The following is a 26,202-nucleotide window of genomic DNA, read 5'->3' on the forward strand; positions in this document are numbered from 1 at the left end:
CATGAGTTCAGTGGGGCAGAGACAATCAGCCTACCTGGACAGTGTGCTTTGTGGATCTCGGGTAGGAGGTAGAAATGAGCAGTGCAGAGTAAGGGGACTATGAGTTCAGTGGCGGTGGTTGGAGTTCCCGAGAGTGGGTGAGGTCAGTGATGATGTCAGAGACAGTTTTCTGATTGTGAGGAGTGGGGTCCTCCTCAAAGGGTAGCTATGATGAAGTTTCTGGTCTCAGCAACATAAAGGTCAGTGCACTACACTACAACAGCACACCCTTTGTCTGTGGGTTTGACAGTAAGGTTGGGATTGGTGCAGACAGAGTGAAGGGCAGTGCATTTAGAAGGGCTAAGGTTGGAGGAGGAGAGAGGAGTGCTGAAGTCAATGCGGTTGATGCCTCATCAACAATTTGAGATGAAAAGATCCAAAGCAGGCAGAGAACAAGAGAAGGCTGTGCAAGAAGAGAAGGAGGGTTGAAGATGGGAGAAGGGGACATCAGCATGGGGTGTAGAATCCTTGTCCAAGAAACGGGCTCAATGGAAGGAGAAATCGATGTCATGGCAGGCATGGAACTCACTGAGGTGCGGGCAAAGGGGGGCAAAGGTGAGGCTCTTACTGATGACATAACTTTCTGCTTCAGAGAGGAGGAGGTCAGACACGGCAAGGATGAGAGTGGGATCAAAGGGGGGAAAGATAGCTGATGGTGTCAGAGGAGAGAGGAGGGTGTTCAGGGAAGGTGGGGTGGGAGGAAAATGGAGGCTCCAAGGACTCACTAGCTGATAGTGGGGTCTGAGAGTTTGGACAACTGCAAACTTATAGAGTGTAAGAGGCAGAAGTTGAGCAGAAGTAGATGGGATTCCTCATTACCAGAGGCAGTAAGAATGGAAGAAATGGTATAGCTTTCCTCAAAAGCTAACTTACTCTGTGTCCCCCGGTGGTACAAGCTCATTATTTTAGAAATTACAAGGAAGATTCAATTCTACAGTGTTGTTGGATCTCATGGCACTACAGTAGGATTACTTACAAGTTCACCATCTCACCATACACTTCGGCATGATAGGCATATCTAGAGCACTACCACCATACAGACGTTGGGTGGGTGAGTGAGGGAGGTAAAAAGGCTGGGTGATACTAGGAGTGCAATCTGCAAAAGCTGGTACCAATTCTAAATGCCAACAATAAGTCCTGCAACAGGAAATATGAAGCTGATGTAAGACACAGCAGGAAACAAACAATTATCAATATAATTTAATAGATCCTGCTCACTTTAGAGTTCACACCAATAGCAACACAAACAGGTGCAGCAAAAATTTAAATCTATAAAATGAACACTAGTGGCTGTACCAATGCAGTTTATTTTCCTCTGTAGAATATCAGAGTAATGTTTTAGCCAAACGGCATCACTTTTGCCTTTAAATGAGAAGGTATAAGAGTTCACACTGTCGGCAATCCCTGAGAATGGAGCTCCTGCTCTGGGTGGCATCCTCCAGAAGGATATACTCACTCTCGATGGATATGGGTGAACCTATTCCACCCTGCAAGTCCATAGCACCTTCCCACAGTAACAGGACTAACCCTACTCCACCCCAATGAGCTCACAATAGGTGACATAGCACAGACGGAGCAATCACGTCATGGCCTATCAGACTATATTACAAGTGCAACAACACTCGCACCTTACTGGATTATTAATCAGCCTAAACCCTTCAGGAGTTAAAAGATTACCAGCTAAAGTGGTCACAATCTTCTTTTGCTTCATTAGTAACTTGGAAAGTCTCAAATAGAATTTCATTAGGGAATTAATTATTTCATATTTCCTCACCTGTAGCAGTCTCATGTTTATTGTGAAGTCTCCAGCAAGCAACTGATCTCGAATCAAACTGCAAAAAAAAAAATCACAACAGCTTTTACTACTTACAATAATTTTTTTAAAAACTATCATGACATCATTTATACTTAATCAGACAAAAACATTATAATGATGTCTGGAATTATTTAAATATACTTAAATATGTTTATTGAATATACTCATATATTCAACTTGCTTGAAGTAATTTGTAAAGTTCACCCAGTTTCAAGTCAGCTGTACACATAGCACTCTCTCCAACTAATAAAAGGAAATTTGTTCATATGCGAAATACCTCATTTATCTGATGTGCAGATTAACCTGCCACACTGCGAAGTTCATTTTCTACTTCTCATTCCTTCTATCAGTTAAATACTTGTAAACTTCCACAGCTTTAGAATATCCCAAATGCTTTATAGTTCATGAAGAACTCCTGCTATAGAATAGGAAGTATGGAAACAACCTTAATACAGCAGTACCTTATGAACAGGAATAAGTCAATGACCACATAAAAGTTACCAGTCACACTGGGTGAAAGATAAATATTCAACAGGATAACCAGAAAAGACCTGAACACCTGCTTATGAAATAATGCAACAAGGGGTTTAGTGCAGGGAAAAGTGGGGGGGGGGGGGGTCATCCAAATAGTTAGGCATCCTCTCAGTAACAAATTGGGCTCAAGCTCACAAAATGTGACTCACAAACTCGCTCACAGATAGGACCCACAGTAGATGCAGGAACTGAGCTTAAGAAACACTTGAAAAAGATAAATTCTCAAAGCTTTGAGGGATCGCTAGATATAATTTTGAAAGAACTGGCACAGGAAGTATGAGTGAATGTTACTGCTGCTGCTCTTCAATATACAACATTTGTTGAAGAGAGTCTGCAATATACAAGCTTGAATGGACTGTTCTGAAATTTAGTACCCTGACAATCCGTGCTCACAATCTCAGGCTTCTATCCTACCAAGTAACATGAAAGAGCTTAAAGAAACAAACCAGGTTATTCCAGTGAATTTGACCGACGGACAGCCTCGATTAACCTCACGTTGAAATATGTTGGCTTGAAAAGAAAGCACTGCATCTTTTATAAAGCACAATGACTCTCACAGGTCAGAAAAATGATGGATTTTGCAACTTACATCAACATGGCACAGCAAACTAGGATGAGGAAATCAAATCTGTCAACGTCAGAGAAGAGGGAATCCCATATTCGGATAACGTCAGGAAGAAGGAACTCCTGTGATAGCAGTAGTGTGAGCCAGCGAAAGGCAAAAAATTGTGGTTTGATATTCTGCTCTTGCTGGAATGCAAAATGTAAAAACACGTGAAGCATTGGCCTGAGTTATCCAATTACACAATATTCACAGTGCAAATACAAGCTATTACATTTCCATAGAATTAATGGCTCCCACAGGCCTCCTCTATTGCACTTTCAATTTCATGAGTAAAACACTTGGTATCCTTTTCAGGCTTGCCTTTAACTGATTCTATGCCATTTATCTCATCTACAGCACATATTTATTTGTTTTGGATATACAGTGTAGATCAAGTCCTTCTGGCCCACCCACACATGCAGCCCAGCAACCTACCAATTCAACCCCAGTTTAATCACAGGACAATTTCTAATGACCAATTGACCTACTAACTGGCATGTCTTTGGACTGAGGGAGGGAACCGGACCATTCGGAGGAAACCCATGTGCACACTGGAAGAACGCAAAATTTACTTGCAGAGGACGGTGCAATTGAGCATTGAACTGTGACTTCCTGAGCTGTAAATAGCAACATGCTAACTGCTATATGCTACCATGTTGAAGGTTCTATATAAATACAAGCTGTTGTTGTTCATAACAGATCTCCCATGGTTTTACTCACACTTAGTCAGATAATACACTTAATAGGGCATTAGTGTTAAAGCATGTATGCAAAATGCATTGTTCTTTTTAGCAGTACAATGCCCCTGAGACCACTGAATCTGATTGTGAAATGATAGGATGCTGAAGTGGATTAACATTTTGTTGTTTGATGGGAGATGTCTGTGAATTGGCAAATAGAGAAATGCTTACATTCATTGTATTTCTCACCATTACAAGACATCACTCTTAAAAAATTGGCCATATTTCAACATCCTGAGGTGATGAAAGGCATTTGTATGCAAATATTTCTTTTCAGACTCCTTGGATCACTTATTTCCCCAAATATGTACAAGTTTTCCTAAAATGTTGTCCTATTCCCTCTCTGCTTAACAAAGTCAACACTAAATGTTCAGTGTATTTTCTCTTAAAAAAAGCCTTTGTTTATTTTGATACTTATCTCTCTCTTTGAAGCTTATTATTGGGAGTTTTGTTAGCATAATCATTTACATTTGTAATACAAGTACATTGAAGCGTACAAGGAGAGTTATCAATAAAAGTTTGACACCCAACTACTAAAAGAATGATAAAAGAGGAAGAAAAAGAGATTTTAAGAAGTGTCTTAAAAAGAGGAGGGTGAGGGCAAAGGACATGAGAGTCTAAGGTTTATATGGCTGAAGGCAAGTCTGCTGATGATTCAGTGAGGTGAATGAGGAATGTGCAATGAGCCTGAAATCTCAGAAAGCGGGAGTGTGGATTCAGAGACTTTATGGAGGAGCAAGACGATGGATGCTTTTGAAAATAAAGTTTTATATTTTAAAATTAAGGACATGCCAGACCAGTAGCTAATGTCAGTCAATGAGAGCACAAGGTATGATGGATGAATGGTTTGAAACACTCTCCACCATTTAGTCTTATTTGTCTTAATACACCTTTTCATACCAGTTTGAGATACAGATCCATGTCTTTCTCCTTCAGTGTAGAGTAAACTTTCTCCATTTTACAAGTGATCCCACACTGCGAGTCATCTAGGCTCTTGATGAAATTGTCCCTGATCTCTGACATCAGGTTTGTAAAACAGAAAAATGTGTCTGCTTCTGCATGTTCTGGATAATTCAGGGAAACAAAGAAAAACATAAAACAGGCAGAATTCCATTTTTCCCACATTTATAACTGGAAAAAAAATGTACACAACAATAACTTGTATCCCTGTAAAGGCCTTATCATTGCAAAATGTTCTAGAGCTAGAATTTAACACTGAACCTTATAAGGAAGCAGCAAGGCAAATGAGCAAAAGTTTAGTCAGACAGATTTTTAATGAAATATTTTGATTTAAATAAAGATGGAAAGGCAAAGAATTTTGGGGTGGCAAGGCCAAAGTTTAGGATCTTGGCAACTGAAAATATGGTTGGCAATTCTACACTAGTTCAATTCAAAGATAACTTGATACCAGAATTTGAGGAATTCTAATATCTCAGAGTTACAGGGCTGGAAGAGATTACAGAGACGGGAAAGGTGGTTGAGGGTGGTAGTGATGAAACCTTAGAAGGATAAGAAAGTTAAAATAAAAATCCTGAAATTGAAGTGTTGCACACGTTGTATATTGCATGCAAATTAACAAGCGAATGGAAAACATTTCATCATTTGATGGCTTCTGTAGCCACAGACTGGGAATGGAGCAGCATCAATTTAATATCAATGTTGTGTTATGTGGTTATGGATATTGCAATAGTCCCCAAGCTACTAATTTGTGCATAGGGGATAAATAATGAAACCATTCAGGGCCCTTGTTCTGAAACTGCCAGTGACCCCTGCTAAGAAACACATGTTCAGGAAGGACAGTGTGGTTCAGTTATTGAACCCTTCCATAAATGGCTCGCCAATAGACATTGACAAACATTTGGATTGAATGAAAAATCAAAGACCATAAAAATTCCTAAAAAAACTTTTTAGAGTTCTAAGAATATGAAATGCACTACTACTGTGTGACTGTTGATGAAAATATTCTGGATGCCAGTTCAGGGAAAGGTGTGAAAGCACTTTAGAGCCAAATTTATAGAAAGGCATATTGAAATAAAGTGGAATGAGAGGAGGGTTATACAGAGCACCTAGTTATTCTTGGGAAGGAAAGGGATTTCAAGGGGAAGTAGAATCGGCTTACTTTTGTTTGACAATAACTGAGAAGAGATCTCATTGAAATGTACAAAGTTCTTGGTAGCCTAACAGAGTGATTGCTAAGAGTTTGATTTTCATAAACAGAGAGTGCGAATCAGATGATTTTCAGAACTAAGGTGTTTCCACAAAGCAAGTTGGAATCTTTGGAATTTCCCACCGAGTTCTCAGTCACAATGTAAAGGATAACAGAGATTTGGATACCAATGAAATCAAGAGTTATTGGGACAGAATTGAATGCACAGTGGGCTTAAGGAGCTGTATGAAATAATAGTATTTGTATTTATTATTTCTTACAATACTGCTTATATTAGTTAGTTAAAATAATCCATTCCTGTGGCATAAATTTGTTCAAATATTTTGGTCCCATCCACCAAGTGCGATGGAAAATGGATGAAATCCATTTAAAGAGGAGGAAAGTAGGGACAGGACAAGTAGTTCATTACAACGTATCATTCATTAATCCTGTGGTTTTCATGTCATGACAGAAGCCTCAGAACCTCACCTTTCCACTCTGTGTTCGGATCGGTAGCAAAGGTATAGTAAATTGGACCCACAATCTCATTCATGCCCTGTACATAAGCGATTCCTGGGTTCAGCTTGGCATAAATGAATAGGATTCTCTCAACCACCTCCCAGTGAGCCTCGCAGCCATTGGGAAGCACTTCATATTCATTGGCAGAGGCGGTTTTGCGAGGGGAGCAAACCTATTGAAAGGGGAAAAATATCCAGGAACTAACTGGAGATGAAAATCCAATTAACATTTTGGCATAGCAGTGTACAGAATAAGCAAACTAATTTAAATGAATTGAAACTATCTGCTGGCAGATACCATTTAGACACAACTGCACCAGGCAATACCGACGAATGAAACTTTAATAAATTTTAAAAAGTTATCAATGAAGTTTAAAATTTCTTTAATCACTGAGAAAAAGTGCCAACAAGATTAAATTGAGCAAGAAACAGCTGATGCAAATGCAAGTTCTTGCCAGGCTGAATCAATTATTAGAAGTATAACAATTATTTCATAACACAGATCTTACATTTGTGACACCACTCCGATTATGTGCAACTGTCTGGGATTTCAAGGTGGTTTGCTCTACCCGCTTTCGAAGTGTTTCAAATTCATTTTGGGGATCCATAATCAGAAGGCATGGATAGTCAGTGGGTCGCTGGAAAAATGCCATGTCTGGATATAGTCGCCTGGAGAAGAGGAATTAGATGAAGTGAGTTAGAGACAGTTTAAAAATAATTCCTTCACTTCAACTTAAAATACAAAAAAGTTAATTTTCTAATCTCTTCTACTTTTTTTTCTATATGTACCATACACTTTCATGACTCCTATACATTACTCAGGCAAAGTTAGGAACCCAAATTCGCACCAGAGCATCAGAAAAATCTTAAATGGGCTTGACCACCCACACAATGTTGGAATTACTGATTAGGATTTCATGAAGCACAATAGCAAGCTGAAACATTTAAATTCAATCCAAGGCTACATAAATTTTGTTTAAATTTCCCCGAGTTTAAGATACAGCCCATGACTGTGCTGCAACACACAGCTCGAACCATATCATCAAGTTCGCCGATGACACAACCGTGGTGGGTCTCATCAGCAAGAACGACGAGTCAGCTTACAGAGAGGAGGTGCAGCGGCTAACGGACTGGTGCAGAGCCAACAACCTGTCTCTTAATGTGAACAGAACAAAAGAGATGGTTGTTGACTTCAGGAGGGCACAGAGCAACCACTCCCCACTGAACATTGACGGCTCCTCGGTAGAGATCGTAAAGAGCACCAAATTTCTTGGTGTTCACCTGATGGAGAATCTCACCTGGTCCCTCAACACCAGCTCCATAGCAAAGAAAGCCCAGAAGCGTCTCTATTTTCTGCGAAGGCTAAGGAAAGTCCATCTCCCACCCCCCATCCTCATCACATTCTACAGGGGTTGTATCAAGAGCATCCTGAGCAGCTGCGTCACTGCCTGGTTCGGAAATTGCACCATCTCGGATTGCAAGACCCTGCAGCGGATAGTGAGGTCAACTGAGAAGATCATCGGGGTCTCTCTTCCCGCCATCACGGACATTTACACTACACGCTGCATCCGCAAAGGAAACAGCATGAAGGACCCCATGCACCCCTCTTACAATCTCTTCTCCCTCCTGCCGTCTGGGAAAAGGCTCCGAAGCATTCGGGCTCTCACGGCCTGACTATGTAACAGTTTCTTCCCCCAAGCTATCAGACTCCTCAATACCCAAAGCCTGGACTAACACCTTGCCCTATTGTCCTGTTTATTATTTATTGTGATGCCTGCACTGTTTTTGGGCACTTTATGTAGTCCTGTGTAGGTCTGTAGTCTAGTGTAGCTTTCTCTGTGTTGATTTTTTTTTTTTACGTAGTTCAGTCTAGTTTTTGTACTGTTTCATGTAACACCATGGTCCTGAAAAACGTTGTCTCTTTTTTCCTATGCACTGTACCAACAGTTATGGTCAAAATGGCAATAAAAGTGACTTGACTTGACTTGATTTGGGCATGATGAAACTTAAAACACAAGAGATTGTGCAGATTCTGGAAATCCAGACCAACACATGTAGCATGCTAGAGGAACTCAACAAGTCTGGCAGCATCTATGGAAAGGAATAAACAGTCGACCTTTTGGGCTGAGATAGTTCATCAAATCAAGTTGTTTAAAAATACTGTACATTGAAAAGATTCAACAGGTTTGATACTAAGGGGAAAAAAATTCCCAGTAAGGGAATGAAGAATCACAAGGCATTATTTTTTAAATTAAAATCAAACCACTTAGAGTTAGATTGGCAAGCACTTTTTACATATTGAGTGTTAGATATCCAGAACTAAATGTGTTTGTTAGGGATCAACTGGAGGATAGATTTTTGTTAGATAAATACAAATAAAGGCTTGGAGCACAGGTAGGTAAATAGGGACGACATACAGATCACTGAGATTTAAGTGAATTTTAAGGCAATCAAGGGGACTGAGTGATCTCCTGTTTCTATATTCCTAAGGCACTACAATTTCAGAGAACTTGCTCGGCGCAACCATTCTCACAGTTTTAGTTGCAAAACAACTGCACATGAAAAATATTTTATCTCTCACAATCATGTTGGGAATATCCCAAGAAAACGAAAGATGCTTTATCAGTACCAAGTTCTTACTCTTCTTACCGGACATCTTTGTCAATTTGCAGTAGAACCTCGTTGTCTTTAAAGTAAGTGTTCCATTGACTATCAGGGTTTGGATTCAAGGGCTGTTCAGAAAATGAATGGGAAAAGGAAAAATATAATTGTAAGAAAATACAGGAAACTGGAACACCTGAAAGAATCCACATGGTCATTGTGCAAATTCCACACAAGATGAGGTTACAATATGGTCTGACTTAATAAAACACTCGTCAGACCTCAAGCTGAAGCACTGCCTGCAAGTCTGGTCACTACAATATAAGAAATACGTGATCGTGCTGCAGACAATGCATGAGAGATTTATCAGGGTGTTGCCTGGAATGGAATGTTTTAATTATGATAAGAGATTGTAAAGGCTAGCTCTGGATAGGAGGAGGCAATGAGAGGACATGATTTAGAAATATAGATAAGGTAGACATCAAGAAGCACACCCCCTTGTCATAGATGAAGAAAACTGCAATACATAGGTTTAAGGTAAAGTGGGGGCGGGGGAGAGAAAGAGATTTGGAGGGGATTCAAAGACTATCTCCTTCACTCAGAAAGTGGTGAGTACCTGAAATACACTGCAGAATGATGGAAGTAGAGTTGTTGGCAGCACTTAAGAAATGTCTTGACTAATATTTCAATTGGTACTGAAGGCTACAGGCCAAGCGTTGGAAGATGGGATCAATATAGATTTGTGATCAGCATGGACATGGTGGCCAAATGGCCTGTTCACATCTGTATAACTGATTCTAGAAAAGCAGATCGCTGCAGGTGTGCAGAAGCATTACCCCTAGGATCTGGTCTTGGATAGCAGTTAACATATGAAATAAATTGATTAATGAAAGCTGTTTGCCCTCCTGACAAAAAGTAAACAGGGACTCACATGGTCTTCTAACGTGACATCCTCTCGGAAGAAACCCAAATTTGCCCTGGCAATGCCGGGCTGGATGATCATTTCCTTCAAGAACTGTGCATAAATTTCCCTGCAAATCAATACACCCAGTGCAGTCAAATTGAACACAGACCAATCTTTATTCCAGATATCCCAACAAAACATGCTCCCTATGTTATTAAAATCCATCCTGGTGATTGCTCTGCTTCAATTCCTCCTCCTGCTGTAGACAAATATAGAAAATACTACACAATCAACTGAAGCCATTTTTGTTTTAATGCTAAATAAGACCAAATTTGCAGGGTGGGTGGCTGTCCCTTTAAGGATATACATACAAAATAACTGTTGTTAGATGACACTGGAGGAAGCTTAATTATTGTTTAATTAATAGAAATGTTAACCAGAAATTAACCAGAAATGTTTCAGCCCTGAAGGATTCAGCATTTTAACATTACTTTGTGAATCTTAAGGAAAGCAGGATAACTCAAATTAAATTTACAATTCTTTATAAATAGTATAACAAGAAGATTATGTCACTCCAAAAGCACTAAGCCAGAAAAATAGGTCCAGAGAAAACTAAATGGAAGTTGTTGAAAATAAACTGTATAACAGGTCATAGTCATCCAATACACAACATCCAATTTTGTTCATGTTGGCTTTTTTTGAGAAGGGAATTTGCCCCTTGAAGCAAGGGACAAACACCAGAATCAAAAGCGTAGTTAGTGGGGAAGGAATCACCCTATAGGCTTTAAAATTACAGTTCATACTGCCCCCCAGTACATAAATGCACAATAAATTATAAAATTGCATTTGCAACAGTAGATGCTCAAAGTAAAATTCAATGCCTATCCCCAATTCCTATCACAACAAGCTGCCTCTACACAGACTGGGACTTCTATGGGATGCAAGCACTGCTCTAGTCAAGTTCATTGCAATTTTACTCTTGCAATATGCAAATAATATTCAGATGGAATTTCCACACTTTGTAAGAAATGGAGAATAAATGCTGGGATAATCCATTACCATTGCATGATCTCCAAGTAACTTCAAAAGCTGAGCAGTCAGTTCCAACGCACAGTAAGCTATCAATCATATAAATCAGTGGCTGAATTAATTTAAATGTTTAGTGTATAAAGCTTCTTTAAAATAAAGTCCTCTTACTGATATGGATGACAGGCATTTCAGGTTAAATTGTGCATTGCTTCTGTGACTTTTAGCTCTGCTACTTGACCTTAACAGGAAGTTTATGGAAAGACACACTTTTGAACACTAATCAAAAAGGCTTCACATAATGTCCTCAAGGCACTAAAAGGATAGATAGCAGATTATATTGAGTGTTTCTCTGCACAGACTGTCAATGTGAAGCGTACTGTGCAAAAGTCTTAGCACCCCTAGTTATATATGAGTGCAAGACTTACAGTAACGTAAAAACGAAAAATCCTGGAAACGCTCAGCAAGACAGACTACATCGCCAACCTGAAACATTGGCTCTGTTTCCCTCCCCACAAATGGTCATCTCTATTTTTATTTTAAGAGTTCTAGCATCTGCTGTTTTTGCTTTGATTTTTCATAAGCACTTCTTTACCTTTGTTTCTTCAAGGAGGAATTCCACTGAGCCTGCTCTGTGGGAAGGTAATTGAGGAGGATCTAAGTGGAGACAAAACATTTATGGATTAAGAAACAGCTAACAAAATACAACAAGGGTGAATTTTTAATTTGTCTAGAACAGAGACAAATTCTTTGAGCCACTGGCATTAATTATGCTCCACTTGAGTCTCCTTCTTCTACCTTATGTAAAACCATTAATATTCCTTCCCTTTTCATGTAATTACCAAACTTTCTCTTAATTATACCTGTGTTATCCCCTTCACTTTTGCCCCACAATTTAGCCACTGTGTGGTTAAAGACATTCCCCATGAATTCCCTATTTTCTATCTAGGTGCCAGTGTTATCTAACTAGCTGGAGTTTCGCCCACTCCTGCTTAGGCAGTTCCCCATCCTATAAGTGATCCCCATCCTATAAGTCAGATCTGACAAACTTTCAAGGAGCTTATACCAGTATTATCCAAGCATCTGATAAAACAAAAGACATTAAGTCATTTGACCAAAGCCATGGTTACAGAGGTGGGTTTTAGATGCAAACCCTTTGTCTGTTTTGTACAGCCCCTTTTAAATTACACCATTTTTATATTACATAAATATTGTAATTTTTAAAAGGACATTTCAGTGGACATTCTGACAGAGATATATAGGCAGGACCATATTTTAATGCCTGGGCAGACTGTTGAATCCCAGCCTTACTAACAAGTTTCTATATTTCTGACAGACAAATCTCCTTGAAAAATTTGTTTTCAAATTACCCTTTCACAAACCCAGCATGCACAAATGGCTTCAGAGCAAAAACTCCCTCTACGTTCTTGGTGTGGATAGCAATGGAAACTCCCCAATTTCTCTGAATACCTGCTTACAAGTCATTAAAAAGTGGGGGAGATAGCAAATGACTAGGCAGAGCAACTGCATGCAAGAGTCACATGACAAAACTTCAAGGTACACATCCAGTGTTGGCAACATAAGTGGGAATTAGAGGTAAATACCATAAAAGAAGAGGAAGAGTGGGAGAGGTCTTGGGAGTCATGGCTTAAATGCTTGAATAGTCCCAATTGGAGGGAATTTGTTTGGAAAATAAGGATGAGGTACTTTAAAACCCCGTTAGTAATATAATTATACGCAGAAAAAAAACAGCAGACTTTGCTGGAGAGGCTGTGGCCAAGTGGGAGATTTTGCACATCTATTCTGGGACTGTTGTTAAGGGAATTTTGGTACAAGATCACTGATGAAATAAAAAGGATTTTAGATACAAGTATAGCCTTTGAACCTAGTCATTTAATTTTAGGCAACCTCCTGCAATCTGCATTAGAGAAGAATAAACTACACATGTTAAGATTCTTGATTCTGATTGCTCATAAAAGGATAACTGTTAACTGGCTTAAATCTCACCCATCCACTTTGGAACAATGGATACAGAGACTGAAAGAGGTGAACTGTATGGAAAATATCACTGCATTTACAACCCAAACTCTCTTAAATGCAAACTTACCTTCCAGCAAAGTGAGCGCAGCCCTCCTTCAAATGGAATTCCTGTGAGAAGCAAGTAAAAAGTTCAGACTTGACTAAGCACCATTGTGAAGCACAAAAGACAAAGAGCACATACTCCTATAATTGTCATAGGGACACATAGCATGGAAATGGAACCTTTAGGTCAGCTAGCTCATACCAACTATCAGCCACACATTTACACTCAACCTACATTAATTCTAGTTTTACCTTCCTCTTCCAGCAACCACTCCCCTCTGGCCCCCTCCTTTTTCTGTTGTTTTCCTCCCACAATCCAGCCCCCCTCCTTTGTAAGGTTGTAAATTTAGTCAGCTCCATCTCAGGCACTAACCTACGAAGTACCCAGGACACCTTTAGGGAGCAGAGTCTCAGTAAGGGAGCAGTGACTCAGAAGCTTCCATTATTAAGGACCTCCAGCACCCAGGGCATGCCCTTTTCTCACTGTTACCATCAGGTAGGAGATACAGAAGCCTGAAGGCACACACTCAGCGATTCAGGAACAGCTTCTTCCCCTCTGCCATCCGATTCCTAAATGGACATTGAAGCTTTGGACACTACCTCACTTTTTTAATATACAGCATTTCTGTTTTTGCACATTTTTAATAATCTATTCAATATATGAAATTGATTTACTTGTTTGTTTTTGTTTTGTTTTATTTATTATTTATTTTATTTATTATTATTTATTTTCTCTCTCTGCTAGATTATGTATTGCATTAAACTGCTGCTGCTAAGTTAACAAATTTCACATCACATGCTGGTGATAATAAACCTGATTCTGATTCCATTATGGTAGCTTTCAGCCCTTCTCCTACCCCACCCTCATGACCTGACCATCACCTCTCTCAATTCCCCACCTCCTTCCACTGTCCTCTCCCATCAGATTCCTCCTTCTGCAGCCCTTCTACCTATCACCTCCCAGATTCTCACATTATCCCCAACCCCCACCCACCTTCTCCATCACTTGGTCTCATCCATCACCTGCCAGTTTGTACTCCTCTTCCTCCCTCAACCACCTTTCTGCCCCCTTCCTTTTGATTCCGCGTGATGGGTCTTGGCCTGAAATGACAACTGTTTATTTCCCTGTAAAGATCCTGTTGACCTGCTGAGTTCCTCCAGTATTCTGTGTGCATTTTCAAGACTTCCAGCAATCTGCAGAATCCCTTGTGGTCTCTTATTTGCCCAATTTCTGGTCAACTCCTCAGAATCTGCCACATCCACACACCAGGGCAATGTACCATTAGCTTACTAACCCACATATCTCTGGGATATGGTAGGAAAGCAGAACACCTGGATGAAACCCACACAATCGGGGGAAAACATGCAAATTCTATGCGGACAGCACCAGAAGTCAGGAGTGTCTTGTCTCGTCCATACTGCACCAACCGCCGCCACTGGGCTATAAACATGCAGGAGCAGTGTGTGGTTCAGTGCCTTGTGAATACAGTTCTCTGGTATTTTGAGAGCAAGATGCATGCTGCCAATGAAATGACATCTGAAAGAAAACCCCATCATTACAGGAAGTCACAAGACCTTAGTAGCTTTATATTAAAGTATTTAGATATAGCATAGTTAGTCCCAGGATGATCTCTATGATAGCAGGGATAAATTCAGAATTGTCTGTATGGCTGTATCAATAATAACCAGTGACATAAATTAAAATGCATACCTACTGATGTGGGGCATATAGTAGTGATATTACATGACAATGATGTATATTTTTTAATGTTGAGTAAATGTAGGTGATGGATAGTTAATTAAGAGATTGCAAGAAAAAACAGAGGAATTGCAGAAAGGTCACCATGGCAACTAACAAAAGGATTCTTTAAGGATGAAACTCCCAGACCCTGACCAGGTCACTTCATGATGATCAAGCAAAGAGGGTGTGATTCTTTGAGCCAATGATACACACTCCATCGTGTTGGTCAAGAAGTGATGCCTGAACATCTCTACATTGGCATTCACCAAAATTTGTATACAAATGTCATGCTTGATACAACTAGGAACAGAGAATGTGAATTATATTCCTAATTGTACAAAGTGTGGCATGTTTTTTTAAAAAAGTGAAAAACCAATTAGCTATGTCAGATATATACCTTCAGCAGACAACACATATTTTCACAGACATCTTACCACCCATTCTCCAGAATCTCATATTGAAATTTTGCACCATTCCCCTTACCACTGAAACAGAGCTCCCGAAGTTTTGTGAGGCTGATCTTTGGTTCATTTAAAGCAATCCTGAATTCTTCAATCCTATTGAAAGAAAACCAGTCCGTAAGAAAAGGGCCATTCAAAAAGAACAGCACTACTTGCACAATGATTCATTTGAATCATTAACATCTGGGTGATCAGATGCGTTTTTCACCAGTGTTCTAAATGTTAATTTTGTTACATATGAAAAGTAACGAATGAATACCAAACTTGTGCTCAAAAATTACTCACAATACACAAACATATTCATCCATCATCAATGTTCTTAAAGACATATTGGCAGTTCAATTGTAAAATATTTCACAGGTACATTTTTGAGCCATTCTTTCACTATAATTTCTTCAAGCCCTACACGGCATTGAGATCTTAGGTTAATATCTTGCTCATCCTCATCTTTTATCAGTTCTTCGTTTACAGCTTGGTCCCAAACTCTATTTTTTTCCTGAAACTCTTCCATCCTTTTGCCTGTCTACAAAGCCTCTCAAAACTTTCGGCCAAACTTTTAGTCAGCACTAATGTCTCCCCATGAGCAGGTGTCAACATTTGTCTAATGTACACTTATATGAAGCATCTTGATATCCCTTGTTATGTTGCACAGACTGCCCAAATGCATTTATTTCCTACCATCATTTCTTTTCAATGTTCAAAGTAAATTTTATTATCAAAGTACATATATGTCACGACATACAACCCCGAGATTCATTTTCCTGTGGGCATACTCAGCAAATCTATAGAATAGTAACTATAACAGGATCAATGAAATTTAACAGCATAGTTACAGTAAAACTTTTCTCAGGTAAGAGTCTCTATGACAAGTAACCATACCTTAAATGAGATCTAATCCATTCGTAAATAATATATAATAATACTTAACAAAAAAAGTCAGTCCTGATTGTTGAAATTGTGGATTTGCAGAAAAATGACCGGTCAAATGAAAAATTAAAACCAAGATTGAAAGCTTTCTGGTGGAGAAAGATTGATTGATCCCAAAGAAAATTACAATGTTACAGTAGCATTACTAGTGCACAAATATAAATATTATAAGAGAAGTAGAAAGAATAAAAAATAAATTACCACTAACAGTCTAACAGGAGGGGCTTCATCACCTCCCTGGCTATAGGTTGACTCATTAGCACTTTTAGTAATAGACTAAGATAACTGTGCTGCTCCTCTGTCCACACAAGGAGGCATCCAGAGGGTGAGAAGCATCGTTCAGAATTGCCAGGATTTTCCGTAGGGTCCTTTGTTCTACCACAGCCTCCAGTGTGTCCAGTTTGACTCCTACAACAGAGCCAGCCTTTCTAATCAGTTTATTGAGTCCGTTGGCATCACCCGTGTTGATGCCATTGCCCCAGAATTCCACTCCATAAAAGATTATACTGATGACAACCGACTGGTAAAGCATGCGAACGAGAGGTCTGCATACTCCAAAGGACCTCAGTCTCCTCAGAAAGTAGAGGCAACTCTGGTCCTTCTTGTACACAGCCTCTGTGATGGTGCTCCACTCAGGTGCACCCCTATGTACTTGTAGGTCCTCACCACATCCACACCATCAATAGCAACAGGGAGCAATGCAGGCTTAGTCTTCCTAAAGTCCACTACCATCTCCTTTATCTTACTGATGTTGAGCTGCAGAGCTAAAATTAATGTTTTATCTAAAGGTGGTAGATGAGAATTTTTATAGAATCCTGACAAACCTAAACTGACTCCTAATTAAGAGATAAAACTGCAAGATTAAATAAACTGACTTCATAAATCTAATGGCTACCTGGAATTTAATTAAAAGATAATTACTGTACAGTAATCCACTACGTAATAGTTTGGAAATCTTAGTGATTCAGCATCTGGCTCAGTTTCCTGTGCTCTCTTTAAATTTGCCAGATTCACAAGAAACATTATACCATTGTCTAATAATTATTCTGCTGTATAACATCTATAAAAAGTTACATTTTAAGTGTATTGGAATATTAATTAGAGGTTCATGCAACAGCCCAGAAAATAACCCAGTCCTGGATTACTAAAGTACTGAGTGTTCCGGATTATTGGACTTCTATCCATAAAATTATCTAAACCAGTTTATCAATCATATTACCCAACAATGACAATCATAAGATATCTCAGTGGAGATAAAATGTAAATACACCAGCCTTCACAGCTCTATTTGTCCCATGTAGAATAAAGGTGGAGGAATGGACATTCAAGTAACATCTATAATCTGGTTTTAAAGTTCGTGCTTCATGGCAGTATCATCAAATAGGATTTCAAAAGCTACCCAAGGAGATATTAGAGAGCAGACTAAGGTAGAGATAGGGTCATTAAGAATGCCTTAAAAGGTAAGAGGTAGAGGCACACAGCAGCCTGTAAGAGAATTCTAGACCTTGGGCTAGAAAACTGAAACACAAGCTGGCAGCCAATAGAGGTGTGCAGAAAGGGTAGAATTAGAGGAAAACAAGATTTGCTAAAAGACTGGAGGTGGAAGAGATCAGCACAGAACACATTTATGGCTTGAGAAGATTATTTTTGTTTGTTGAAAATAATTTAACTGAATTACATAGAGAATGACACTAGAAATCTGAAGCAGAAAGAGAAAATGCTAGGGACAGGTCTTTGACCTGAAATATTCATCTCTTTTCACAGATGCTGCCTTAATTGCATTTTAAAATTAAAAAACAGAAATGCTGGAAACACACAAGTTTACATTTTATTGGGAAAAATGAACATCTGCACATTCCTTCAACACAAATATTTAAATCTGGAGAGTTGTATAAGGATTTTACTGATACACAAAATATCAAAAGTAGTGAGGTACGTTAGTAAAAACACAAATAATTTCTAGAATTGAGAATAATAAGCTTAATTATTAAAACAATAAAATTATTAATATTAAAATGTGAAGATACCTTGGTAACTAAAATCATATAGAACACTAAGTCCATAATACAAATGGTATTTTCACTGAGTAGCACTTAAGCATTTAAAGAATAGCTAGATAAACACAAAATTGAGAAAGAAATTAACGAGTAGCAGGTGGGAGATGGCCTGCACGGAACATAAGCACAAGCATAGAACAATAGAGCTGTGTGCAATTCTGTCTTTTACTATATCTGTTCTTTCGAAATTCAGTCAACTAAGAACCCTGGATTTCACATTTTACAAATGTCCAACCACTATGTTGAAAATTTTGATCGGCTGCAAACTAAGAACAGCATACGAATCCGTGAGCTGGAAATCTGAAAATAGATTTGGTCAGCACTTGTAGCAAAGATAAGCGTTTTGAGTCATTTGGGGAACAGAAGGCTAATGTTCAAGTTTCACAAGACACTATAAATTTAAAGATGAAAAACATGACACATCTAGGGGGTGCTTCCCTATGGATTTTAACATACTGAAGTGAAGGTATACGCAAGATTGAGTTAAACAATTAAAGACTGAGTTAAACTGCTGACCACGGACTCTGCTGGAGCATAACTGCTGGCCTGGAGATCATCCAGTTTCTCCAAGTGCTCTGAGTTTGTCTCGTCGCCCTACCCCTGGAGGAGCCTCAGCAGTTCATGGGAGTCTTTCAGGAGTGCTCGCAGCCAGCAACGAAGCCCTGTACGTGTTCAACCAAAGATCCACCATTCACAGACCTACTTCCATTATCAGCTCCTCACCTGTTCTTGTACAGAGTCGACATGTTGACTTCCTAATTCCCAACCGCAACTCTACCGGAAACCTGTCCCGTTAATATTAAAGTCCGGCAAGAGTAATACTGACGAAATTGATCAATTCTCTCCACCGAGGGATAGTCGATTTTGTAAATTCGGCATTTATAAGGATTTACTCAGAGTGGAAATACCTCTAATATAGAGATATCTCTGAGGCTAAATTAGCAATGTTTTGGTCGACTCACATCCATTTCACTCATACACACACAAAAAGAAATAACGGAATCAGATGCAACATGAGATAGCTGAAGCTGTTGTTACATTAGCGGCGTAGCCTTTAAGTTGTGGCTTTGCTCTGCGTTTCCCCTCTGAGGAGGACGGACCGACTTCACACCGGACGTAGTTCGCGGCTGACAGGCTGACCCGGAAGTGGAGCTGGAGTTTGCTGAAAGCCGTGGAGCGAGTTCTACATGAAAAGAAGGTTATTTTTCACAAACAAAAATCGGCGGAGGAGCAGGGGGAGGTGGAGGTGGAGGTGAGTGTTGTTGTGACCCGCCTGGGGATGGGAGATAGGAGGTGGTGAAAACTGAGACCCGGGTAACCTGACAACCGAGGTGGCAGAGGATCGTGAACGGAGCGGGGCCTGGGAGTGAAGTGGGAGCCTGTCAGCCGCCGTGGGTGCCGGAGTGAGGGGCATAAAGTGCGAGGGGTTGGGGCTGCGACGGGAGAGTGAGATGTTTGATCTGCTGTGCAAGGAGTGGAGGGCGACAGAAAGGGAATCGGGTGTTTGAGGGAGTCGCGGCGGAAAAAGAGGGGTGTTGGATGGGGGATCGGGGAGAAGAGGAAGGGAGAGTGTCCGATGGTGAGTCTGAGGGAGTTCGAGAAGAGGACAGACTGAAGGGAGAGAGTTGGGACTGAGAGGAGGGTCTTCTCGGGTGAGTCGGGGTAGGAGGAGGTTCTTAGAGGATGGTTTGGGCAGGAGAAGGGTCTGGGGGCTGAGTTAGAGCAGGGGAAGATGTGGGCGTGTATCGGGGCAGGGGGAGGGTTTTGGGAAGTGAGTTGCGGATGAGTGAGGATCTGAAGGAAAATGAAGGGGAGATGTCGGGACAGGGGAGAATCTGAAGGGGGAATCGGGGCAGGGGAGGGTCTGGGGGTTGAATCAGGACGGAGGTGTGTAAGAGTGGGGGGAGTCGGGGCAGGGGGATCGTCTGGAGAGGAGTCAGTAAGGGTTCGAGGAGGGAGGGAAAGTTAGAGGTGGTCTGATGGGGGAGGTGTTGGAGAAGAGAAGGTACAGGTATTTAGCTTACAAGTCGTAAGGGGAGTGAAGTAATTGGTAGATTGCTGTGGTAGTAATGAAATCTTGGGTCATGACTGAGAGGGGGATATGTTGGTTTTTTGTGTATGGGGTCCAAAAATTGATGGGGAGTAATTTTGTGATTGTGTGGGTTGAACCTTTGAGTCAATGAATAATGGAGGCCTAGTTAGAGAAGAGAGAGAGGTAATGTGGGAAATCTAAGCCATCAATAGCTAACTTACAACCAATCTACTCCCACCTAGATTTTCCTGCAGCGAAAAGCCATTCAAACAAGGAATTAGCTATGCAAAAAAAATTGCTTGGATCTTTGACAGTGATTGGTAGGTACAGAATCATTGCTGAAATTTGATTAACTACGAGACCCTCTTTCACCACAGTCAATTGCGCATGACCCCAGTCCAATATAATCTTTGGTTGGTATGGAGACACAAGACTCTGCAGATGCTGTAAACTGAAACAAAAAAAAATCGCTAAAGGAACTCAGCGGGTTAAGTAGCATCTGCAGGCCAAAGAGATAGTTGATGTCTTGGGTCAAGCCAAAACATCAACTGTTCCTTTCCATCTACTGATGCTGCTTGATCCACTGAAATCCTCTGATATATTGTGTTTTTGCTTTGATTGGGTATGATGCCTTGCTCCACAGTTGACAGGATACAGACCCCTGTCTCTCATTGGTTGGGTGAAAAGCTATGTGCATAATTAACTGGAGCCTGAATGCTGTGTCTTGATTGATTGAATGCAGAGCCCTGCCCTGTGGGTAGGTGCATGCGATTGCTTGAGTACCGAGCAATATTCAGCAATTGTCATTTTTTGTTCAGAGAGTTCACCCTTGAAGGAGGAAGTTGTGAATTCAATGGGGCAATTAAGGCTGGCACTGTAAACACACCGTCAAGAATGCTACATTATTGGAAATGTGCTTTTCTGGTGAAGCTTTATACTGCCCTACCAGGCAAATGTATAAGATTTGAAGAATAGATAAATTCAGAACCGGAACTGGGCAATACTTATTCCAATTTAGACATCTCAAAAAAAAATCAAATTATTTATTTCATTGGTGATTTGGGGGTTCTGATTGGCTGTTTTGGTTCCTACAATAGTGGTTTAATGAATCTTAATGATAGGCAACATAGAAATAGAAACAGGTGTAGATCACACAGCCCATCGTGCCTATTACAGTCATGGCATTTCTTTTACCTTGGCACCATTTTCTGTGTTGTGTTCTTTGATTCCTTTAATCTGTCTTGAATATACTGAGAAACCATGGTAGTCTTGGGCAGAGAATTCCAAAGGTTCACTGCTCTCTGAGTAAAGGAGTTTCTTCTTAACTTTTAATCACAAGAGATTCTGCAGATGCTGGAAAGCCAGAGCAACACACACAAAATTCCAAAAAAGCTCAGAAGGTTAGGCAGCATCAATGGAAAGGGAAAAAACAGTCAACATTTCAGACCAAGTGCCTTCATCAGCACTTATGATGAAGGGTCCCAGCCCTAAATGTCAACTGTTTATTCCTCTGCATAGATGTTGCCAGACCTGCTGAATTCCTCCAGCATTTTGTGTGCATGCGTGTGTGTTCTTAACTCAGCCCTGAATGGCCATATCTTGAGGTTGTGATCCCTAGTTTCCTGTTATGTACCCCACTGATCTCTGAAAATGTTTGTACAAGTGTTCTCCAGCTTATGTAAGGATTCTATTTCTCTGAACTGTTCATAACCCTGACAGATGGCAGTGGGAAATCTGATGGGATTTGAGTTCCCAAGTGGCAGAAAATGCCTGCAGCTTCGTAGCAACTGGCAAATCCATCCCAACAATCTCCCAAATGCTCGTAAACATGTAAAGGCTGCACATAAGTCAGGTGTTCATAACCTTGTGTGTGGGGGGGAGGGGGTCCTGTATGTTTCAGTAAGATTGCCTCTTGTTTTTATAAACTTGGGAGTAAAAGACCCTGTGTAATATTTTCTCGTACAACAAAGGAATCAATCTGATTAATTCCTCTATAGTAAAGAAATCCCTTCTCGGGTAGGAAGACCAGAAATGTATTCTGGAGACAGCCAAACCAGACGTTTGAAGTAAGACGTCTCAACCTGTGTAGTCAAATCTTGCAATAAAGGCCAGCAAACCACTTGGTTTCCAAACTATTTAAGTGCTTAACAATTCATAGAATGACCAGGAAAGAAATGGGACAACCTTTTCCCATATACATTTTCAAATGGGGTTGTAACATTTTTCTGTCATTCATTCTTTGGGGTTCTCTTCTGGTTTTTTTGTGGATATCTGAGAAGAGTAAGAATTTCAAGTTGTATACTGTATACATTCTCTGATACTGAAAAGCTGTTGCCATGATTGTTTATTCCTTTTTCCCTTATGTATTCATTCAGCTTTCCATTAAATACTAATACGTATTTTGGTTTATAAATCTCATCACCCAATCTGATTATGCTGTTATCTGAAATTTGCACCTCTAGTTTCTGGGCTACATACCTGTTAATGGAAAAAGTTGTTTTTTATTTACCTGCCCAAGCCCATCATAACTTTGAACAGTTCTGCTAGATCGTGCCTTATCTTCTCTGATACGTAAGGAGTGCAGTTGCAGCGAGGCTAGCAGTATCTCTCGAAAGTACAGGTTGCCTGTCGTGTTGTTGGACGATACACAGCACGTGTAGCCTAATAACATGTAACTTCAGTTTATTCACTTTGTTTATAGTTTAATGAATTGTTTGAAGCTATTCCAATTGTAAATGAAAGAATGTCAATCCAGTTAAAAAAAAAGCATTGCTTAAGACAGTAAAATGTTGCAACACAATTCACTCATAAATTTCCAAGTTTAAAAATAATTATCTGGACAGAGCATAGACCAGCCCAAGGAAAGGAAAGCTTGAAGACAGTTAATTGGTATGCTCTTACATAAATCATAGGCCAAATTACCTCCTCCTGTGATGAAAGATATTTAAGTATATAATTTCATTTGATATACTGTAAATAGTAAAAATATGACATCCTTGTAATTGAGACTGGTTTGCATTACGCTTTCATCTTCCACAGCTCTCTCCCGATGTCTGTGTAGCCGCAGGCACCGTCGCACCACTCACTGGCTGTGAAAGAGGTGGAGGGTGCTCCAGACATGGCATCTTACAGCCCTGACTCGCTGATGACTCTGTGCACCAAGTATTGCTTGTGGAACCTGGAAGGAACTCTGTGCTACATGCAAGACAATGAGACGCTGCGACTGCACCCCGATATCTTTCTTCCCAGTGAGATCTGTAACCGTCTTGTCAATATGTGAGTTTCAAGTACAGAATTGGAAGGAGGTGAAAGGTGACTGAGAGATGATGTCATTCAGGATGGTGATGTCAGGAAATACTTCTTAATCTGTAGGATAGAGAAAATCTGGGATGCTATTGCTGTATATAGGGCTTTGCCCTGTCCACATTAGCTATTAGATGTCTTATATTAGAATGCAGTAATATTTTAAAAGTTCTTTAAAGTATAAAGTATTTTGAGGCTTTATAAGGGATTCATCAAATCACATTTGAAATATGTTAGGCCTGTATGTAAGGAAAGCTGTGCTGGCCTTGGAGAAGGTCTGGGGAAGCTCCCCAAGAATGATGCCTGGAATGAAAGGCTTAACTTTTGAAAAACTTCTGATGGCTTTGATCTTGTGCTCAATTGAGTTCAGGAGGATGAAACATTGAAACTTAATTGGTAAGGAAGTAAAGGTAGGTAAATGAGGTTGAGAGAAGAAAATCCGCCATGGTTGAACGACAGAACAGATTTGATGGGCTGAATGGTGTTGATGCTCTTGTGTCTTGTGGTCTTGTGATATCCAAGATAACGAAAGGTCATTAAAAAATGAAAGTTTTATTTAGCTCTCCTGTAAGTTGTTATGACTACCAGTAACTTGATAACTCCAAAACCAAAATTTATTTTGTTGGACAAGGACTTTATGTGGGTAAGAAACAATAAAAGTTGGCAGAAGTTAAGGTGCCGATTGGCCAAGACAGATTGAAGAGCAGAACAAGATTAAGATCTTCAGGTTTCTGTGGCTTACAGAAACGGGAAATGATACAAAAGGAAGTGACCTTCCACTTGAAAAAAATACGTACAATCTAAGAAATGAATATGATATATATTTGAAATTTTGGTTCCCATACTTACAAAAGATAGGATTAAATACATAGGTCCTTTGAAGATAAAATTATAAAGTAATGGGGGAAAGTAAAAATAAATATCAAAATTATTTTGAACTCCATGGAGCATGTGGGGATCCTCCGATATCCAGGCAATCTTTCTCTTCTTTCCTTTTTTTCTTTCTTTAGATAAGAGTTAAGGGGGGGGAGGGGGGAGGGTTAATATTATTTTTCTTACTATTTTATCATCACATTTATTCTTTGTAATTTCTAAAAATTAATAAATAAATAATAATTTCAAAAAAGGAAGTGACCAAAGTGGTAAGATCCAATCAGCCCATCTAACACAAAGCAGAGAGAAGCCAACCCTACAAGCCTTTCTACTATGCATGATATTTATCTCAACTGAATTTTCACTTCTTTGCTCCAGGATCTATGACATATCCACCCATAGAAATCTACTGGCCTCAATGGTAAAAGCTTTAATTGACCTCCAGCACTTCTAGCCTTTTTAATTGCAGAGAACTCGAGATTTCAAAAACTGTGTGGCAAGAGTTCTGATGTGTTTTGCTTCTAACATAGCTCACTAATATACTTAATAAAATGGGAGAAATTCTTCCACAAGGGAATGATAAAAATAGGAATCTCACCACTACGTGGAGCAGTTGAGGGAAAATTCACAGATAGATTTAAGAGGAAACTGGGTAAAACTATCTTTGCAAAGTTAAAGTATGTAACTCTGATGCATAAATTTGAGTTTAGATTATTGAGGGCTGGTTTGACTGAGATGCTAAAAGACTGTGGTTGGATGGAAATGAAGGAAAGATGTAGCATTTTTTAATGAAGGATGGTGGAATCCTAAGAATATTTTATTCTCATATTCTCCTAAACCCTCAAACACTTTTTTTCCCCCCAATTCTGAGGTTAAGTCAGTTTCAAAAAGCTCATACCATCTCTTGTGCTTTCTCTAGGTATATGGACCTCGTGAATACAGACAACAGCTTCCCCGTGAACTTCAGTTTCTTTAGTTTGTTCTCAGACCATCGGAGTACTCGACTGACTCACGTACACTTGAGGGGGATTCATGACGATGTCATTCAGGATGAGGACTTGTTGGCATTTTCTAAACAAGTATGAGTGACGTTATATATTTTTGTCACTCACCCAGTCTCTCTCTAATCCTCCTCTCTTCCAGAAATGTGGCACATTTTAATCTGACATTGTGGTATTTGTTTCTTGAACACACACACAATCTCTTTCAGCTGAACGTGAAAAGAAAATATTTAGGCTAAGTATTTCAAAATGGACAATCTGTAGTTGCCTTGTTTCAACAATCATCCATTCACATGGTTCTGACTTCACATCAGGGGCTTAATTTCACAGTACCTGGTCTCCCTCAGAGACAGCTGACAAGCTCTTGTTTGAGAAAAGGAATTTATAACTAGTCCTAATTCTATCCACATAGCCACAAAGCTAAGTCAGGCTCAGCAATGGAAGTTGTGCTGAATTCTTCCTTCCCCAATCAGAGTGACCAAGACCAGTTTGGTATTCCCAATGCACCTACGTTGAAATCAATTTAGACTGAAGATCAAACCTGGAATATTCCTATTATTATAATATGTGTAAAACACAGAGTTTACAGAGAATGGTGTGAAAAACAAAAAAAATCCAGTGAGCAGTGGTTCTGTGGGCGGAAACGTTAATGAGAGAGGTCAGAGGAGAATGGCCAGACCGGTTCAAGCTGACAGGAAGGCAATGGTAACTCAAATAACCACACATTACAACAGTGGTGTGCAGAAGACCATCTCTGAATGTGTAACTCGTTGAACCTTGAAGTAGGTGGGTTACAG

At 39.8% G+C, this 26,202-nt stretch overlaps 2 protein-coding genes across 7 annotated transcripts in view; one reads left to right on the plus strand and one right to left on the minus strand.

Annotated features, from left to right (window-relative positions):
- Nucleotides 1–19,282, minus strand: part of tbc1d13 (TBC1 domain family, member 13) — a 39,927-nt gene extending 20,645 nt beyond the window's left edge. The window contains exons 1-11 of one of the 2 annotated variants that reach the window (XM_073052368.1): nt 18,920–19,282; nt 15,235–15,308; nt 13,036–13,076; nt 11,524–11,585; nt 9,930–10,029; nt 9,047–9,129; nt 6,907–7,066; nt 6,369–6,570; nt 4,634–4,797; nt 2,979–3,139; nt 1,814–1,871 (exon numbers count right to left, since the gene is read on the minus strand). In XM_073052368.1, the coding sequence (XP_072908469.1) occupies nt 1,814–1,871; nt 2,979–3,139; nt 4,634–4,797; nt 6,369–6,570; nt 6,907–7,066; nt 9,047–9,129; nt 9,930–10,029; nt 11,524–11,585; nt 13,036–13,076; nt 15,235–15,308; nt 18,920–18,942 (1,128 nt within the window). In that variant the 5' untranslated portion in view covers nt 18,943–19,282. The remainder of the gene's footprint in view (nt 1–1,813; nt 1,872–2,978; nt 3,140–4,633; nt 4,798–6,368; nt 6,571–6,906; nt 7,067–9,046; nt 9,130–9,929; nt 10,030–11,523; nt 11,586–13,035; nt 13,077–15,234; nt 15,309–18,919) is intronic. The other variant, XM_073052369.1, reaches the window with a different exon arrangement.
- Nucleotides 19,283–19,329: 47 nt separating this feature from the next.
- Nucleotides 19,330–26,202, plus strand: part of zer1 (zyg-11 related, cell cycle regulator) — a 31,534-nt gene continuing 24,661 nt past the window's right edge. For 2 of the 5 annotated variants that reach the window (XM_073052362.1, XM_073052367.1), the window contains exons 1-4: nt 19,334–19,448; nt 20,471–20,548; nt 23,268–23,504; nt 25,324–25,483. In XM_073052362.1, the coding sequence (XP_072908463.1) occupies nt 23,347–23,504; nt 25,324–25,483 (318 nt within the window). In that variant the 5' untranslated portion in view covers nt 19,334–19,448; nt 20,471–20,548; nt 23,268–23,346. Of the gene's footprint in view, nt 19,449–20,470; nt 20,549–23,267; nt 23,505–25,323; nt 25,484–26,202 lie in introns of all 5 variants that reach the window. The other 3 variants (XM_073052364.1, XM_073052363.1, XM_073052365.1) reach the window with 3 other exon arrangements.

Source organism: Hemitrygon akajei, chromosome 7 (genome assembly GCF_048418815.1).
Source record: "Hemitrygon akajei chromosome 7, sHemAka1.3, whole genome shotgun sequence".
In the NCBI taxonomy this organism is placed as follows: domain Eukaryota; kingdom Metazoa; phylum Chordata; class Chondrichthyes; order Myliobatiformes; family Dasyatidae; genus Hemitrygon; species Hemitrygon akajei.